This window comes from Pangasianodon hypophthalmus, chromosome 15 (genome assembly GCF_027358585.1).
Source record: "Pangasianodon hypophthalmus isolate fPanHyp1 chromosome 15, fPanHyp1.pri, whole genome shotgun sequence".
NCBI lineage: Eukaryota > Metazoa > Chordata > Actinopteri > Siluriformes > Pangasiidae > Pangasianodon > Pangasianodon hypophthalmus.
The window spans coordinates 10,989,403-11,009,277 of NC_069724.1; the positions used below are offsets into that span (position 1 = coordinate 10,989,403).

At 38.3% G+C, this 19,875-nt stretch overlaps 1 protein-coding gene across 1 annotated transcript in view; it reads left to right on the forward strand.

The window, feature by feature from the left end:
* Window positions 1-19,875, forward strand: part of si:dkey-112m2.1 (transmembrane protein 132D) — a 140,107-nt gene that overhangs the window by 104,576 nt on the left and 15,656 nt on the right. Inside the window, exons 4-6 of the mRNA XM_026940837.3 lie at window positions 3,021-3,207; window positions 16,256-16,399; window positions 19,493-19,701. Of these exons, the coding sequence (XP_026796638.3) occupies window positions 3,021-3,207; window positions 16,256-16,399; window positions 19,493-19,701 (540 nt within the window). The remainder of the gene's footprint in view (window positions 1-3,020; window positions 3,208-16,255; window positions 16,400-19,492; window positions 19,702-19,875) is intronic.

Consider the following 19,875-nt stretch of genomic DNA (forward strand, 5'->3'; position numbering starts at 1 on the left):
GACGTATTCATCCTGCAGATAAAGGCTTGAGTAGCAGCTTTGACTCAAGAGCCGAATCATTTCACCGATGTGCTCTTGAAGAAAAAACCCATAATTTTTCTGCACACTGCAGTTTTCCTTCACTGCCTTTTTTTGCACTTTTCAAAAGCTTTATGCCACTAATCTGATGCCTGGCATTGCATTACTGCACAGGGGAAACCTTCTCAGAAAAGGCCTGGAGTTAGTTTTCTTAGTTTATAGTCTTATCAAGCGTTTTGTATTTAAACTGCAATTCATTAAGCTTTGATTAGAAATGAAATGAAATTGCCAAAAGCAACGTTATCCAATTAGGATCTAGTTAATTTAATTGACACGATTAGGAAATCACTGTAGAATGAAGGGTGGCACAGTGGGTAAGCATTGCTGTCTCACAGCTGCAGGGTCCTGGCTTCGATTTTGAGCTCGGGTTAATATCTGTGTGGAGCTTCCGTGCAAGATCATGTCAAGAAAAATTGTGTTTATAAAGCACATTTAAAGGCAACAGTAGTTGATCCAAAGTGCTGTACATAACATCATATAGCGTCACATTAAATAGCATCATAAGACAACGAATAAAAATAAGTGAAGAGAAGAGTTATAAATGGCCAAAGGCGGAGAGAACCTCATGCGAAATGGGAGACTGATGGGTTCTCCGGTTTCCTCCCAAAAACATGCATTGGCTAAGATAAAGAGCCTCTAGGTGTGAACGTGCGTCCTGTGATGGACTGGTGTCATATTCGGGGTGTATTCCTACCTCATACCCAGACTTCCTAGGAAAGGCTCCAGATCCATCATGACCCTGATCAGGGTAAAGCTGCTACTGAAAGTGAGTGAGCGACTTGAATTAATCCAATCATGCATTAATAAAAAAAAAAAAAAAAAGTCACTCCAGACCAAGACACAGCATTAATTTATGCATTTGATTTTGTTTGTGTAGCCAAATAACAACCTAGGGTATGAAAAGGCAGGGGGACCTGATTCCCATTTAGTCATAAATGGAGTAAAATCTATTAGAAGTATACAACGTATGTTAATGCTGTTAAAATTGCAGGTGTCAGCAGGTGTTGATTAGTTTTCTATAACAGCAGCTCTCACAGTAGTGCAGCTGCAAATCACAGCTTTATATTAATGCACTCGTTCTAATGCGTTATCGTTTCTATAGTAACAGCTCATTCACAGGGCCTTATATGGTGAAGAGTGCACATCAACAGACTAAAAAACGCGTGGTTGAGATTCCTGTCATGGGAAGACACAAAGGATTTTGACACTTTGCGGTTTCTTGTTAACACGACAAGCTGCATTTTTTTTGCCATATTAACTTCAAGAGAGAATAAAAAGAGATGAGGGAAAGACTGTTTATAGCTGCTATAACGTAAGTATAATAACATAACCTGTTTCATGGATGTTCCACAACATTAAGTGTATATGTATAAACTGTAATTATAAAATGCCTAACATGCTGTTTATTAATTAATACAAAATTTTAATCACTGGCAAATTGCTGGGGTATAAGAGGAATAAAAAATGTCAGGACATGCTGTTAAAGTCCAGTTGCCATAGACAACAGTTACATTCTGAATTAGAGATACATGCTTTTTATTGTTTTGAGCCGTTTATCCCATATGTGTAGATACTCAAAAATTCTTAGTATTAGTGTTACTTTAGCATTTGCAGTGTTGCTTTCATGCTTAGACCATAAACTCATGATTACAGTATTACCTCTGCTATTTGTTTTTCAACAAAGATTTTAAAACTCTACTACATTTCTTGTTTTGAAAGAGATCATGTGACTAATGACCCTGTATCCCTGTTTTTCTGACATCATCATTTTCAGGCCAGGAGTATTTGGTTGAGAGCTGACTCTTTCCTCTGTGTTACTGAAAAGTGCTACGTAGCTGACAGGTTTTTCCGAGGTTGTGTGTGTGTGTGTAACAGAAGTGAAAAAGGTGCTACAGGCAGGACTGTAGAGGTCTGATTAAACTTCAGCGATGCATGAAAAGAACACTTTGTGTGTGCTAGCAGGTGTGAATTGCAATTCAATATTCCACATTTGCCTTTCGTTATTTCTGAATATTCCAAATGTGGTTTTGTTTTAACTGAGCTGTGGAAAAGAAATAAATAAAATAAAAGCACCCGGGCTGATCAAACCTCAGCCTCGGCCAGTGGAATGAGTTTGCCTTTATTCATTGTCTTTGCTGCTTTGTTTGCATTGTAATCAGTGCAGAAAATGTTATGCCCGGCTTCAGAAATCTTTTTCCGAGAAAAGCGCAGAGGTGCTAGAACAAAAGTAAATTGCTTTTTTTTCCCTTTTTTTTTCTTTACTGTTGCTACTTCAGTGTGTTTTTTATGGAGCTGGAATAATGGGAGTGAATATTGCTCTTGACCTAAACAGAACACACACACAAACACACACACACACACACACACACACACACACACACATACATATATATAAATATTCCTATAATGCGATTTTCTTCAATGATGAAGTTCTGACTCTGATTAAAATCAAATTGCTTAAAATAAAAAGAAAAAGCAGATGTATGTGTGTTTTCTTATTTGAACGGGTTTATTACTGTTTGCACTCACTCTTTCTGTGTGTGTAATCATATTCTGAAAATCGCTTTATCTGCAAATAAAGGGCAAAATAAAATTGAAATTGGTTATATGTGTGTGGGGATTTTTGGAGACATGACTGGATTTATGTTTTTTATTTACATTTATTGAGTGCCTACAGAAGTGAAATAGTTTTGCCCTGGAGCTGTGAGGAAGCTTATGGCCACCGGTTCAGCATTATGCACCACTGTACACCACTGTGTGCACCATGCTAAACTGGAGGCTATATGCTTCCATTACTTGTTAGCTACATTAGCTTCAGTGCAGAACTAAAGAAGCAGAAGAACTTTTCACACCAAACATTTATGGAAATTCTAATTTTTTTGTCTATTGCTGTAAAATGAAACATCTTAACTCAGCCTACTTCCTGTTTGGCTCTCTGTTAGGATGGAGGCGGGGCTTCAGAAGGTTCTGCAGGTGGATTTGGAGGTAAACGGCCTGGTGGATCCTCTTGGCACTCGTTCAGTCATGTGGCAGGTGGAGTACCCCATGAGCCGCACCTTCTCCGAGGAGATCCCGACCCTCATCCGACTCGCACCTCATGACCTGGGGGGCATCGTCCCGCTCGCCATGGTGAGTTTAACTCCTTTCCTAGCCAAACACTGCAGACTGGTGGGCGTGTCTTGGTACAACGTTACATATCCTGTCAGCCCATACATATTTGGACTTAAGACACGTCCGACTTACTATATAAAGCCTTCAAGACATGCCCTCTCAGAAGCTTTAACCTGGAAAATAAGAAATATTCACAAGCGTGAACGTGAAAACAAGTGGGAGTCCATGGTCTCTCTCTTTTTTTAAAAAACAAACAAAGGGTTAAAACCCTGCTAGGTAGCTAATGATAACTCTTCACTGAACTAGTACATTCCCTCCAAAATAACATCACATCAGGACCGCTCTTAATCGCCTGCTCCATCCTGGTGAAGGAAATAGAAAGATTTTAAAAATAGAAAAAAGAAAATAAAATAAACGCTGCATAATTCTTTGTTTATTGGTGCCCTTGGCCTGCGATATCATCACATTGAGCAACTTTTACCTAAGATACTTGAAAATGTGGATACTGGGAAAGGTGAAATGTCACTAATTTAAATAATAAATACATAAACCCCCTCCCATTAATTAATTAATCAATTTGATTTTTAGAAACGAATGTATCAAATTTATTCTTATGCATAACTCATTTACCCAAACACAAATAAATAATATTTACACTATCAAAACTGTTCATAACTGGTATTTACAATATTATTTTACATTGAATATAAGGTAAGTCTATTTTAAATTAAAGGATATTTATATTAAAAACAGTAAGTCTTTGTGCAGATTCATGCACTCTTTACCATTCAGCTCTGATGACATCTGCCAAACCTGGGAACAAAAATAGGGAAAAATAGACAGTAGAGAGAGGAAAAAAATTATAATTAAGAAGAAGAATAAAGGATTAAGAATTATAATTAAATAATTAAAAATAAAGTACATTTTGAAAATTAAAAAATGATAATGGTTCCAGTTTTCATTTGAAATTCAGTTTATTTGTAGTGAGTTTTTAACAGCGTTTTTTTTTTTTTTTTTGTAGTTTAATTTAATATATGATTTAATATTAGTAATGTTTTAATAATGTTTGGTTTTGATGACATTTTATTTTGGTAATGTTTTGTTTTATTTATTCATTATTCATCTTGGTTTAATTATGTTTTGTTTGGGATAATATGGTGTGTAGTTTTGTAATTTGACTTCTGAGAATAAACTGAAAGTTTTAAGGGTTTTTATGTGTCTGATCCTTCGAAAGGAAAAAACAAATTCTCACTCTTGTAGTTAGTTTAGTTTAGTGCATGATTTTTTTTTTGTTTTTTTTCTTTCCAGAGATTTCCTTTTCTGAGGAACATCATATTATTTTTAGTGCCTCCATTTTAGTGTATTAGAGGCTAAAAGATGCTAATCAGCTGAAACCGTGGCCACACTCTTCAGAGTACATTTTGATTAGCTCTAATTTGCCTAATTGAGCAGAAAGTCCTCTTCATGATTGAGAAGGTAATTGACCTGAAGCCAACAGTAATTTTATTAAAATGGACAGACTTTCGAATGCTAAATGTAATGAGGTAATGATTGTCTCATTCATGGCTTCTCTTTATAAGATATATACACGACACAGTGCTTGCGTTTCTACGGAAGTCCAGAGAGGATGTGCATTAGCTTTTTTTTTTCTGTTCAGTTTTTCTTGAAATGATAAAAGATAGTTAGGAAAGTTCAGTTGAGCAACTTCCAAACTAATCTAAGTTTGAAATACAGCTAAAAATATGGAGAACGTTGGTTGTTATGTTAACCGTTATCAAAAATCTCAGCTAAGACAAGTTAGATAATGTAGATGTAAGAGCACATCTGGTTTATTCCATAACTAGGTGATTATTGTTGAGTAAAAGTGTGAATGAATGAAGGAAACTTGAAGTTATAGTTGAAGTACAGAAAAAGTGAAATTATTAAATGCTAATCATTGCTTCCAAGATTAACTTGGGGTGGTAAATTATTGACAACTTGAATGAAAAGTAGAATCTTTGAAATATTTATATGAATTTCATGAATTATTCTTTGCTGCAAGTCTGTTATAAGATTAGTCAGGACACTGTCGGGTTTCTGTGTGTAGAGTATCATGACTCTGGGAAAGGGGAGGGGTGTGAGCCCCCTGATAGGCAAACAATTCACACCTCTCCACAATAACATTGGGACAGAGATAAAATGGAAAGCACAACTAAAGCTTTTTGATAGTAAAACACTGTATACAATTGCCACAATAAAATTATAATATTTAAACCTCGTAGGCTAGGTAAAAAAGTAAATAAAGAAATATTTATTAAAAAAACCCAGCAAATTCTTAAAGCCCGAAGTGTCTACTTTCATATGAGCCATTAACCACTACTATGGAGTGTGACATCACAAATGAATTCAATGCTGAACCCCCCAAACAGGCAGAAGTTCCATTTTTTGGCCTCTTGTTAATGAGTTAATGAGTTAATGACAGTGTACACTCTAAAAATAAAAGAGTTAATGACAGTGTACACTCTAAAAATAAAAGAGTTAATGACAGTGTACACTCGAGCTGGCATGGACTCCACAAGTTTGTGATCCGACCTTATGATCCATTTTAGAGCGAATCTGTCAGAGTGTAGTCTGAACAGATACTTCAATAGAAGAGATGAGGCATGAGGAAAATCTTTTGTACAAAGCAGTTAAAATGGTCAGTATTACAAATTTGCTAACATTTAAATAGAGATCTAGAAATAGTGCAGAATCTTGAATATTAAATATTCAAGATATTGAACAGTTACTTTCAAAATTTTTCAACCTTCTGTTCATTTTCAATTTTCAATGAAAAAAAAATTTCAATATGGTCACCAATGTTTGTTAGTGAAAATATATTTTAAAGAAGGTTTGTACTGTTGCAAATAATAAAAATAATACAAATAATAGTAATATTATTAATAGTTACTATAATAGTTACTGTTTCATTGGTTGAACTTTAATTGCTGTTTATGGTCAGGTGAAACCTGGAGATAAAGCTGAACGCCCGTCCTCTGGGTCTCTGCGTGATTTATTCATGAGTCCACTAACAGGCTCGAATCACTCACCATGTCTCTCCATGATGAACAGCATCCGTTCTGGAGAACCAGACAAGCAGTGGGACGAGTGCAGACGGAGACGAACGTGATCACGTCTCCTGGTTCAAAAAAAGGAGATGCGCTAATCGGATTTATACCGAAGCATTGTTGGTTTCTGGATTCTGATTGGTCAGGAGGTGTTGGATTAGTTTTCTATAACAGCAGCTCTGACGGTAATGCAGTTGCAAATCACAGGTTCTAATATGTAACAGTTTCTATAGTAACTCATTCACAGATACTTGGCATGGTGGCATCACAGTAGAGTTACAGTAACAGTCAGAGGTAAAGCTTGAACTTTACATTTTCTAAAATGGGAAGTCTTCAGGACAGGAGTTTACCCTTTGCAATTTCTCGCCTACATGACAAGCTGCGTTTTTGTCTTATTAAGAGAGAGAAAAAAGAAAGGCTGTGGAGGTATGAGGTAGTGTATGACTTTATAGCTGCTATAACTTAAGTGATGACTTGTTTCTAAGATGTTTCACAACTTAATTGTACATAAACAGATAAACAGTATGATGTGGTGCTTTTTAATATATAAAAAAAATGGTTGGGAAATTCCTGCAGTAAAATAGGAATAAAACATTTGGGAATGTGCTGTTATAGGAAAATAATCAACTTAACAAAACAGTAACTCAGCTTCACCACACCACCCTGTTGTTAATTATTTTACGACAACAGCAATCATACTTGTCTGTGTACGTTGTCCTCAGAACGCTGACAGTCTGCTGATTAAGATGCAGCACTTCCTCTGTCTCTCACTCTCGTCTAATGCTTCTCAAACTGAATTTATTCTGCAAATGAAAACTGAACATGATGAAAGAAGCTTAACCTAAAAAAGTCGACTCAGAATTTCATTACAAAATAAATCTTGGACAGCATTGAAGATCATGTTAGTTATAAAGATTAAGATTAATATGCGCTTCATTTGGTATGAATTGTTAGCTACATTAGGTTTGTAGCACACACCAAACATGTCTCACGTAATGATTTCATTTGCAGTAAAGAGACACTGGGCATGTTTGATCTTTTTTTAAATTTATTTTCATTGGCATTTATTGAATTATTTCAATCAGGAAATGTATGTCATGTTAGGGGTCAGTGTAGTTCAGGCTCATGAAGCAGCCATGCTCTAAACCAATTATTGACTCGCTGCTCATTACTGCTGCTTTATTTACTGCACTGGTGTGAGAGATAAATAGAGATGCAGAGCAGTGGGTAAATTCTCTAGTGCTTTGTCATTTGCTAGCACGAACACAGGGTTGGTCTTGTTGTTGAAATAGAACTGTATTAACTCCTGTATTAATTAATTTAAATGACTCATGTAAAGCTTTGCTTAAATGTCATGCTTTATGTTTGCAACTGTTAACTAAGATTGCTAGCTAGCTAGACAATAACTGCAAACTAGCACCCAAGCCTGAGTGCAGTGCTAATTTTACCAGCTAGTTTTAGCCTTTTTATGAAAATAGATAATAGTCATATTTCAGTTATTTGCATACTGTTAGTTTAGATTTAGATTTAGTTCATAAAACCTACAGTAATTTTAGTCACTGATGGTCGTTCGTGCCTCCATGGTTACCATGGTTACTTATTTCTCGAGTATACATGACCGAGAGAGGATTTTCAACACAAGCCTTTTAACACAAGCCCTTGCAAACTTAAAAAAGAAATAGCATTTTATTCCTTTGCTATCAATTGTAAAAGTAAGAGACAATTTAAAAATGAAAAGTAAAAAGAGACTTAAATGATGATACATGAATGAGTAGAGCGCAAACACTGAAATAAATCGAATAGGAATTGAATATATTGCTGCATGAATTATCCTAGTTGTGATGATCACAAATAATCACTGCAAATTTGCTTTAATTTAACAATATGGCTTCCACTCTCATTATTCAGCAGCATATAAAATAGCACATCCTATTATTTTGCATTTAATTTTTTTTTAAAATCTCGTGGTCCATTGGTTACTTGTGCACACAATAAAGCCATGAGATACTATATCTAGGTCATAAAACTGTAAAGTGCGCATGGGATATTTTGTTACTTTTAATTAATTATTTCAGTTTTAGCTGAATTATAAATTCAGTGCTCTCTCTTGTGAAGAATCATTTGTGCTGATGGTTTGAAGGAGAAGCTGACCGAACACTCACCTGCTACGCTCATAGCTCACTTTAAGTTAATTCATAATTTTATCCATTCAGTCCTTGAGATATGCAAGGTCTCTGATTAAGATGCATCTCCTCTGATGTCCTCTGTGCGAAAGAACATTTTTGTGTACTTTAAAGGGACAATATTACTAACTACTGTCATATTTATTAGTAATAGTGCCTTATTTATGTATAAAATATTGAATACAGATGTGCACAATTTCTGCGTTAAACCCTTGCTTATATATAATATATATTTTTTCTTTTGCAGTCAATACTAAATTCACCACAGAAACTAATTATGAAAAGTGTTGACAGGAGCTTTAACAGGTCTCCAGAGTGGTTTGTAACACTACTACACTTCTGCACGCTTTATATTAAGTAATGGCGAAAATTGAAATTGGTTTAGAGTTATATTCTGCAGCGTGGTTTCTGGCACCATCATTCATTGGGTGGGGAAAAAACCCTGAATGTCATGGTGTAATTCTCACACTGATGGAGAGAGAGAGAGAAATATACAGTATGTAGAGAGAGATTTCACCCTAGAGAAGAAAAAAGCATGGGCTAGTGCAGATTCTGAGAGATTAAGATGCAGACAGGAGAAGGTTATTGTATGTGGCGGCCTAGCATCCTCCACTCTGCCATGGAGCTCCAGTGATCGATTGGCTTTTCCACATGCTCCCTCATTACCTCCAGCATCTCACATCTCCCTGTCTCACTCCTTATCCCCCCCTGTGTCTCTATCTCCTCCCCTGGGTGTTGGAGCTCCAGCATATCACTCTAACACTCATCTACAATAGCATGTGTATTCATTATCCCTCACCGGGAGGCGTCACTCCAGCAATGTGGCATTTCATCAGGGGAGTTCACGAGAGCCTCTCACACAAGCATGCGGAATATAGAAAAGTTTCAGACATGCACCCAGCCTTTGGCAAATAAAAATTGACTTTCACCTGCAAAAACTGCAATGGAGGGGGGCACAGTGGCTTAGTGGTTTGCACGTTTGCCCCACACCTCCAGGGTTGGGGGTTCAAAACTTGCCTAAGCCCTGTGTGAATGGAGTTTGCATGTTCTCTCTGTGCTTTGGAGGGTTTCCTCTGGGTACTCCAGTTTCCTCCCCCAGTCCAAAGACTTGCATTGTAGGCTGATTGGCATTTCCAAACTGTGAATGTGTGTGTGATTGTGCAGAGTGTCCACAGTGTCCCCCACCTTGTGCCCTAGGTTTCCTGGGATAGGCTCCAGGCTCTCCTATGACCCTGTGTAGGATAAGCGGTACAGAAAATGGATGGATGGATGGAAACCGCAATGGACTAAGTGTATTCCTGTCTCAAGTCCAGTGGGATAGACTGGGATAGTCTCCAGATCCATCAGATCCACAAGGATGAAATTCTTCAAATTCAACAAATTCGGAGCAATAATTCATTATTGTTTTCTAGTTTCTAGTTTTGGAATATACCCCATATGTAGATGACCTCTTAACTGTGTGAAGAAGCACTACGCTTGTTGTCTATGCCTACTAAAGTTCTCACATGCAGTAATTACAAAATCTGCCTACCTGCCAAATGTGGGTTTTGCTAACTCTGCTATTTTACCATGCAGTCTGGTCCTGTTCACACCTGGCATTAACATGCGTCCTGGGTGATCGGATTACAAGTAGACAGCCAAGACACATAGTCTTTCACACCTGGCATTATGAATGTGTCTCCAGTGACCATTTGTGATCTAATTTCATACATCATTTCCACTGGAGAAACACTGTCACTCCCATTTATCACGTCAGTCTTCTACTGCATTTATTTTCAGGAGGGACTGTTCCGCAAATCATATCTCATGTACCTATACGGACCGTTTCACGTTTTTAATTGCGTGGTCTGCTAATCTTATAAATGAATGAAAGATGAGACGACAAATGAAGCCATGAAAAGCTGCTGCTTACATCTCTGCTGTTGTAGCATTGTCTTTATCCATTAGCCTAGCAGCAGAACGCTGTACCATTCAGCATGATTTCCAATGATTGCATTTTTTCCAACAAGGGCAATGACTTTGTTGCTGTCTGGGATGCGTTAAGACGCATTCGTGTTCACACTACAAATGTCATGTGGCCATATGCATCCCAGAACACCTCCGAATGTGGTTTGAGTGATCGGATCACAATGCATCTTCGAGACGCAGTTGACCCCGTTCACACCTGTACTTAGCGCTCACCACTTGTGATCCGATTACCCAGGATGCATGTTAATGCCAGGTGTATTTGACATGTAAACTTTCAGTATTATACAGACTTTTATACTGAGGTATGAGGAGCCTTCTGAGAAGTTGAAAGTTTGTGGAATCCTTCTCAGCATGAACTACACAGTTGTTGTTCCTCATATTGTAGTGTCTTAAACCAGCTGCAGTTTTGCACTGCAAGCCTTTATTTCTGTTTTTGACTAGCAGTGTGTACAAATACACCACCATTTCGTGTCTACATTTCAGGAATACAGTAAGTATACAAGTATACATTATACATACATACACTGGGTACAACTGGAAGTGACAGTTGAGTCACAACAGTAATTTCAAGCCCTGGTCACAGCAAAGAAAAATTCCAGCCAGAATGAAAAAGTAACCTGACAATGAGAGAAGCAATAAAAATCTGAAATTACACACGTTCAGTAGGATGGCCTTCAAAGAGCCTCATAAACGAGTTAATAAAATGATCCTTCCGGCACATATGTTTTTGAATGTTTATTAAAGGCACTATGTTCACTTCCCCCAGCTGGAAGAATGTAGTTAATGATGTCTAAATATTTAGTGCACAAAAAAGAAGTTCAGTCTGTGGTTATTTTTCACGCTTTTTAAGCTTCCTGCAGTATATGATACTTGCTAGAAAGAAGTGAATGGAAAAGGCTCTATATTCCCAAAATCTGTATTTCCTTCTTATATTCTCATGCCCATGATTGTTCTCTCTATATTCTCAGGACCCCATGTTCCCAGGGCCCTATATCGTCAGCCTCTATATCCCTAGGGCCCTGTATTACTAACCATCTAGAACCCTAACCATCTTCCGGGCCTGATATTTCCTGCAGTGTATATTTCCAGAGCACTTATTTTCCAGGACCCAATATTCCCAGGACCCTATATTTTCATGCTCCATATACCCAAGCCCTATATTTCTGGGTTCTGTATTCCCAGCATGCTATATTTCTAGAACCTACATCTTCAGGGCCCAACATTTTCAGAGGTCTGTTTCCAGAGCCCTATGTACACAAAGCACTATGTTTCCTGGGTCCTATCCCTATGACCGTGTATCCCCAGGACCCAGGGTACTATATTTCCAGGACACTATATTGCTAAGGTCCTATGTCCCCAAAGCCCTATATTTCTAGAGCCCTATGTTTCTAGCCTTCTACTTTCTGGGACCTGTATTTCCACAGCCTTATTTCAAGGGGGCTGTATTCACAGAGCCTTATTTTCCCATGATGCTATAGTCCCATAGCCATATCCCAAGGCCCTATATTGACAGAGCCCTATTCTCCCAGGGTCCAATATCCCAGAGACCTCTGTTTCCAGAGGTCTGTTTTCACAAAGCATATTCCCAGGACCCTATATTCTAAGGCCCCTATATTCCCACAGATTTATGTTCTAAGGGCCATATATTTCCAGAGTGTTATTTTACCAGGGCCCTATATTGACAGAACCCTATTTTCTCAGGGCCTGATATTCCCAGAGGTCTGTTTCCAGAGCCCATGTTCACAAAGGGACCAAGGACCCTGTGTTTCCTAGGTCCTATATTCCCACAGCCCTTTATTTCAATGACCATATATATTTCATAGGTTCTTAGGTCTGTGGCCTAGAGGTCTGTGTTTCCAGAACCCTTTTTGTGAGAGGCTTATATTCTAGGTACCCGTATTTCCACAGCCTTTGCTCCAAGGGCCATATATTCCCAGACCTCTATATTGATAGAGTCATTTTCTCAGGGTTTTGTGTTCCCATTTTTGTGTTTACTTAATTTGTATGGCGATTTACTTAGACTGTTTTGCGATAAATGTAAATGTTGTTGTTCGCTGTGGCCTAACCACTAGTCTTCCAGTGACCCCTTGGAGATGTAAATAATAGTGCATTATGACTATAAAGTTTGACCCCTGATGATTTGAGGTCAATGTGGAGATTTAACCAAGATATGGGGAGGAAGAGTCTCAGATAACCTCTTGATGCGGGAGTTGTTACACAGCACGACTGTTATCCCCGTGGCCACTGAAAAGTATTTAGCTGAGCCAGTGCTTGTGATGGGCTCAACCAGAGTTAAACGTCCCCTTCGATTTCTCCATGCTATTAGAGAAATAAGTGATCAATTTCCTCCCTGCTTGCACTTCGCTATTGGTTTCTCAGCAAGGCAAATGGCTGCAGATGTTGCTGTGTGAGACCCAGCAAGAAAGAGATCAATATTTCGGTAATAGTGCAGCTGAGATTGCCTGTGGCACGGACCGCCATGATCCCTGCAGGGGGCCTGTGCATTTTGCTTGAACGGTAGACCCAGTGTGCATCTGTAGTTGCTTTCGTTGAAACGATCACCTGTCTTCAGCTGAGCCTGAAAGGTGGAATGGTCTTTTATTGATTCTTTGCTCTTGGGCTAGTCTAAGCTCATGTGGAGCTATTTGAGGATGCTGCAAAGCCAGTGCCCCTGGCAAAACAGTGCCGAACCTCAACACTAAAGAAAACAGCTATGAGAAACGATAATCAGCTAGCTGTAGGGGTTCACCTACCACCAAGCTGCATCCACAACTAGAATGCATGAATAGCTCAGAAAATTCAGGCCCAGCATCCTCCATTCCTGTACAGTGATACCTAAGGAGACAATGATGGACTGATGGATAGACTGTTGGATGGATGGTGATGCTGATTACTTTGTTTTGCTGGATCCCACTGACACAGGAAATCTCACTTAATTTCAGCCCTGAGACCAGATGGTCAGTGCCACTGCTGCTGTACGCTGCATGCTAATTCATCCTTATAGCATTAGCACGCACATGCATGGTGTCCCAGGTTTGATAGAATAGGGAGTACAATGCTAACTATGCCACTATGAGTTACTTATCAGCTTTACCCCCTGTCTTATACTGAGTTGATTAGTATAAAAAGGGTCATTAGGAAATAATTGATATTAGGAAGCTTAGAGCTGGCTTCCAAACAGGGGGAGATGGTGAGTTCATATCCCAACAGTGCCACATCAATCCTTGGTTGGACAATCCTGATTGACCATACTCTCTGTGTGGTAATGACCTGGCTGTGATCTTGCATGACCACATGGAGGAAGGAGGATTTATTTTTCACAGGGATGCACATTCACAGCTGAAATAATTACCGTAATGATTTTGCTCAGTGTTGGTCACAATGATTTGGGCACTTTATACCCCAGCGCTACTGAATTCTGTATTCTGATTAGTCAGAAGGTTTAGATTAATTTTCTATAGCAGCAGCTCTGACAGTAGTGCAGCTGCAAATCAAGGTTTATATTATTGTGCTTGTTCTAATATGTAATCACTTCTATAGTAACAGCTTAGTCACTGGCAATTTAATGGGAGACACTCCACATAAACAGATTAAACAACAGCTGTGTGTAATTGTTGAAGATGTTTATTTACAGTTTATGGAAGGAGTCTCCACTATCACTGCTTCAGAAGAGAAACATTATGTTTTCTGACAAAAAGACTTGAGGAGTTTACTCATTGTGGTTTCTCAGTGACAAGACAAGCTGTGTGTGTGTTTTTTTTTTTTGTATTAACTTCAAGAGAGAGAAAAAAGAGGCTGTGAAGAGAAGGACTACTACTGCTATAATGTAAGTGATTACAGGAACTAACTTGTTTCGTAGACATTCCACAACAATAAAAATAATTATACATGGATAAAAAAATGATACAGGGATAAAAAGTGACTTGTCGTTTTTCTGGTGTCATGAAACATTTATGTCAGTTCGTCACATATCCATATGGGATATGTAAAAACAGTTGTTTTTTAAACAGTGGATATTAGCAAAGATATTGGGGCGCTCATGATGATTCAATAAACACTAATGCTAGCTAACTAATGTTAATAGCTGGTAGCTTTCCAAAGTTAAATTTAGTTAATTAAGATTAATTAACTGATGAAGCCAATAATCACATTCACAATTAAAATAGCATTATTGGGCATGAGCAGGCTAGAGTTTCTAAGAATCCATGCAGCTTTTATTAGTGTCAGGATTTTGTATAGGAGGCAGATGCAAGTGCAGCTTTCTATTATAATGAAATATAATAATAAATAATAATAATAATAATAATAATAATAATAATAATAATAATAGTAATAATGAAATACGAATGGTGCAGTGGCTGATGGGTATCGTAGTCCTGCGCCAAAGTCAGCATAATCATGACAATTAGCTGCTCGATGATCACAGTTCACTTCCTTATAACTTCCTTCCCAGCCTCGGCAAAGCTTTTCTTAATTTGTCTTTTAATCTTCGGGCTTGACTGAAAATCACTTTATTCATTTTTTTTTAACAATGTAAATGGGCACTTTGACAGACATCTGAAAGCACTGGGTGTTATGAAAAACGGTGTGGAATTATTTGAATTAATTTGAAGGGAAGAGAATAAGGGTTGGAGTGCTGATGCAGAAAGAAAATTGGTTAAATAGCAGCATTTCTTTGATGGCGACATCCCAGCGTCATTTTCCAGGTCCCCATAAATTTGTGTTTTGACAGCAAATCAAGCGCAAAGCGATAACTCCTTGTCAGAATGTCTTGCCATTACAGCTGAACACTGAGCTTTGAGTGCTGAGACGACCAGGCCGCTGCTATTTACATAAATTGGGATTCAGAGGAAATTTTATATTCAAATTCCCCATGGAAATTAAGACACATTATATAGATAGGATACAATGAAGAACTTAACGTCTGTCACCAAAAGAAAGCAGCAGCCCATCATTCCCTCCTCATTGTGGTGCACTGAAGTGAAAATGACTGTAATAAAAAAAAATCAGGCGGAAGGGTCATTAGGGAGAGCTCAAACCGCGGATCACATAATGTTATCTCTTTCTCCAAAGAAGAACGACATTGGTAAGCAACATAAAGCAAAAAATAAAATAAAAGTAAAATAAAATAAAATAGGACTCTAAAAACACTGAAAAATTATATGTAAGTAATAAATCACTGTGCGGGGTGCTCTTCTAGTAAAGTACTGAGTAACGGGATGGTGAGAACTAGGTTACTGATTAAGCCACACAATATAATTAGCATAGCATTAGCTAGCTTGTTAGTGAACTTGGCTCTCCACTAGCTGGAGAGGAAATATTAATAACTTAGGCTAGTAAGCTAACATGGTGTGGCATTGTGGTAACTGCCTAGCTTAGGTAATGATGGTAAGCTAGTGAAATAAAATCAATAGTTTATGCTAAGCTGAAGAAATTAAATAAAGGGATGAGTTGTGACATCACATGAGGTTTGCAGTTGGCTGATCAAAGTGAACTTCTGAGATGTTTTTTTGGTATTTAAGGTGAGATTAGCTGTATTTAGTGTGTGTCTAATGCAAATAGACACCAGTATTTTTTAATAATTTAAGAGGGTTCAGTAATAATAAATAGCAGGACTGACATAAACCTTCAGAATGACTCCGTATGAGGCTCTGAGATTATGTGGGCGTGGCTCTGAAACATCCCTCCAGCTGATGATGCTAATTGAATGATGTGCCTCGCAGGTCTAGTCAGATGATCGAGCACTAGTGCTGCAGCTGGCAGAATGATGAATAGTCCTGAATCATGAAGAATGAATTATCCTGTGACTGTTCTGATCTCTGTACACAGGAGACAGAGATCCTGAACACGGCCGTGCTCACTGGCAGGACTGTCGCCATGCCTATCAAAGTGGTCACCGTGGCAACGGATGGGGCTGTTACTGATGTGACCGAGTCTGTGGAGTGTCGATCGACGGAAGACGACGTTGTTAAGGTGAGCGCAGTGCCATACAGAGTGTTGACATATTTTGACAGTGATTTTGACAGTGATAGGTATCCCTGGATCAAGAAGGGGCGGGGCATAAATAAGTTACAATGGACCATTTAGCATAAATATTGGTTTTAATTGCACAATATAATAGTTTTGCAACTATTATGCACATTCTAAGCTAATCAGCAACCTAAACACAGCACTATGCTAGGCTTAGAGAGCCAACTACTTAGCTAATGTTAGCATTATCGCTGCAGCTGTAGCTGTTTGAGGTTATGTTGCTAGTGAAGTTACTGTATTACTGTACTAAGCTAGCTAACGTTAGACTATTATATTGTGTTATGAAGCCCAAGATTGTTAGCAAGTTTACTAACATTAGGTTCACTATTGTGTTGATGTTATATAAGCACATTTGGTAATTAGCTGATTAAATTTAGTTTAAGCCCTGCTCCTAGTGATAGCGTTTTCTGTGTGTAGCACATCCTGTACATGTAATCAGAATAGGAAGCATGTGAAAGTAATATTAGAAATCTATATAATTATTAGATGAAAAGTCTGATTTACCCATTTTTTCAGCCTTTATGACTACATATAATGCATAATTTTCTTTGGTATTTGTACATTTCAATGTTTTTTTTGGCCTGGAATTTTAATGCTGCCTTTTCACGGTTATGACTATCAGAGTTTACCCCTTTGTGGCATCTGTATTGCATTTATATTTTGGGATAGAAAATGCAGACTGCTGTCAAATGTAATAGGATGTAACATAAAAGCAAGAGAGAATTTAAAAATGGCTTCCAAAGTCATTATTCAGTAACATATAAATAGCACTTGCTATCAGGTAACATTAAAAAAATGACCATTTGTCTTTACATAAATCAACATTTCATTACACCATAAGAACGGTACAGCTTATATTATAGAAATAAATCAGAAAAGCAGCATTATACACTATATGGCCACACACCTGATGATCACACCCATATGTGGTTCTTTCCTAAACTTGTGCCAAAGTTGGAAGCACACATCTGTATAGAATGTCTTTGTATGCTGTAGCATTGCAATTTCCCTTCACTGGAACTAAAAGGCCCAAACCTGTTCCAGCATGACAGTGCTCCTGTGTGCATAGTGAGGTCCATGAAGACATGTTTTGCCAAGGTTGGAGTGGAAGAACTCGAGTGGCCTACACAGAGCCCTGTCCTCAACCCTACTGAACACCTTTGGGATGATATTAGTGTTTTTCAGCTCATTGTCTTTGGGATGAACTGGAACACTGACTGCACCCCAGGCCTCAACATCAGTGCCTGACCTGATTAATGCTCTTGTGGCTGAATGAGCAAATCCCTACAGCCACGCTCCAAAATCTAGTGGAAAGCCTTCCCAGAAGAGTGGAGGTTATTATAACAGAAAAGGTAGACTAAATCTGGAATGGGATGTTCACCAGGCACATATGAGTGTCATGGTCAGATGTCCACAAACTTTTGGCCATATAGTGGCCATATACTTCTCCACCCTTTGTCTGTTACTCTCACATAACTTCTGAATATCCCTTATTTCACTAATTACATCTGAGGTCTGATTAAAGTCGTGCTCAGTTTCTGTATTAAAAGCTTAATTCAACTATGAATACTGAAACAGTAAAAGATTACAGTAAACAAAGCACCTATATATACTTAATGAATTAAATATAAATTTATAGAAATATTATAAATCATGTACGTTAACTATGACTAGGCCTTGTTAAATGCTGACATTTTAATGTGAATTAATTTATTATTAAATGAGTGTTATTGCATGTTCTTCATTTCCAGTCATCTGCAGTTTGCCTTGAACACACAGCAGAGAAACAGGAAGCAAGAAGATGATCACCGTAGTGACAAACAGGGAGAAATAAATCTTCTCTTCTGTATTCAATTTGATTCTCATGTTCCTCCTCTTGGCCCTGTGATTCTGTCGACTGAACAGAAGTCTGTCAGGTTCTACAGCCAGAGGCGAAATGCTGAGAACATGAATTATTTCCTCATACGTTGTTGTTGGGTTTGGGAAATAGAGTGTTACAGTAGTGTGTGTGTGTGTGTGTGTGTGTGTGTCAGAGTGTGTCTTTGTTCCCTTTGGGTTTAATTAATCTAGGGAACACCTGCAACTCTGACCTCTGACACAAACACAGACACACACACACACACACACACACATATACATACACATGCATTCACATGTCTTTTTCCCAGCTTACACTGGTTACAAATAGCCTGTTTACTCAGTTCTCCTCCTCCTCCTCCTCCTCTTCCTCATCAGTCTGTGGTATAAGAGGCGTAAAATGCTTCGGGATGTACTGTTACAGGAAAATGATTAACCTCTGGGTGGTAACTGTAACTATGTTTCCTCACATCACCCCATCACTCAGTATTTTACTATAACAGCAGCACACACTGTGGTTTATTACTTGCTTATGAAGCTAGCATCAAGCTGGGGCACACAAAGACATGTCAGCTGTTAACCAGGACTGACGTTTTGGGCGCAAACTTGCAGTGTTCTCGCTTTTATATTTTTTTAATGTCCTTATGTCAATGTTTATCAGAGATAGAGAGAGGACATACACAGAAAGACCAAATACGTCCATGGACATAATGCATAAACCCGAGATATCACTCCAAAAGTAAAGTAATGATATTAATAATTTTGTCTTGTATCTGGAAAATATATATAAAAAAGATATGAAACACCATTTGGTACTTGGCCTTAATTGAAAAAATGTCAACAAGACCGGAACACTATGGAAATATAAAAGCTGCTTGTTTTTTTTTATGATGGATGAAAGTGATATTATGTTCTAAAAGTACTGGAAAGAAATGAAAAATTGTATCCTGGCACACTGAATTGAAATCGAACCAAATTAAATTGCAGGGTGTCGAGAGATTACATCTGAGGAATTGCTGGACACAAATCAGCACAAACAAATGAAGTTTTATTCCAGTTCTTTCTATATGGAGCGTAACTTTGCAGATGTTTGGAGGATAATGCAGAGCAAGTCACTTGCATGTGGATTATCTCTCATTCTTGTGAGTCTATACTGAGGGTTTGATTTTCTTCGCGCAGGTGTCTGAGAGGTGCGACTATGTGTATGTGAACGGGAAGGAGACAAGAGGGAGGGTGAAGATGATGTTGAACTTCACTTACAACTACCTGAGTGCCCAGCTGGAGGTGAGTGTGTGGATGCCTCGCCTGCCCCTGCAGATTGACATGGCCGACCCCGAGCTCAACCAAATCAAGGGATGGAGGGTCCCTGTCTCCGGGGGCAACCAGAGGTGAGGCTAATTTTTGAGCATCAGAAACACTGTTCCTTTTGATTGGTTCCTGAATGGTTTGTCACAACGTCCACATCTGGTTTTCTCCAAAAATTCCCGTCTAATGTATCTACATTCTCGACAAGCTCAAGGTCAGGATGATTATCTTATTCCTGTCCATTTAAGAGTCCATCT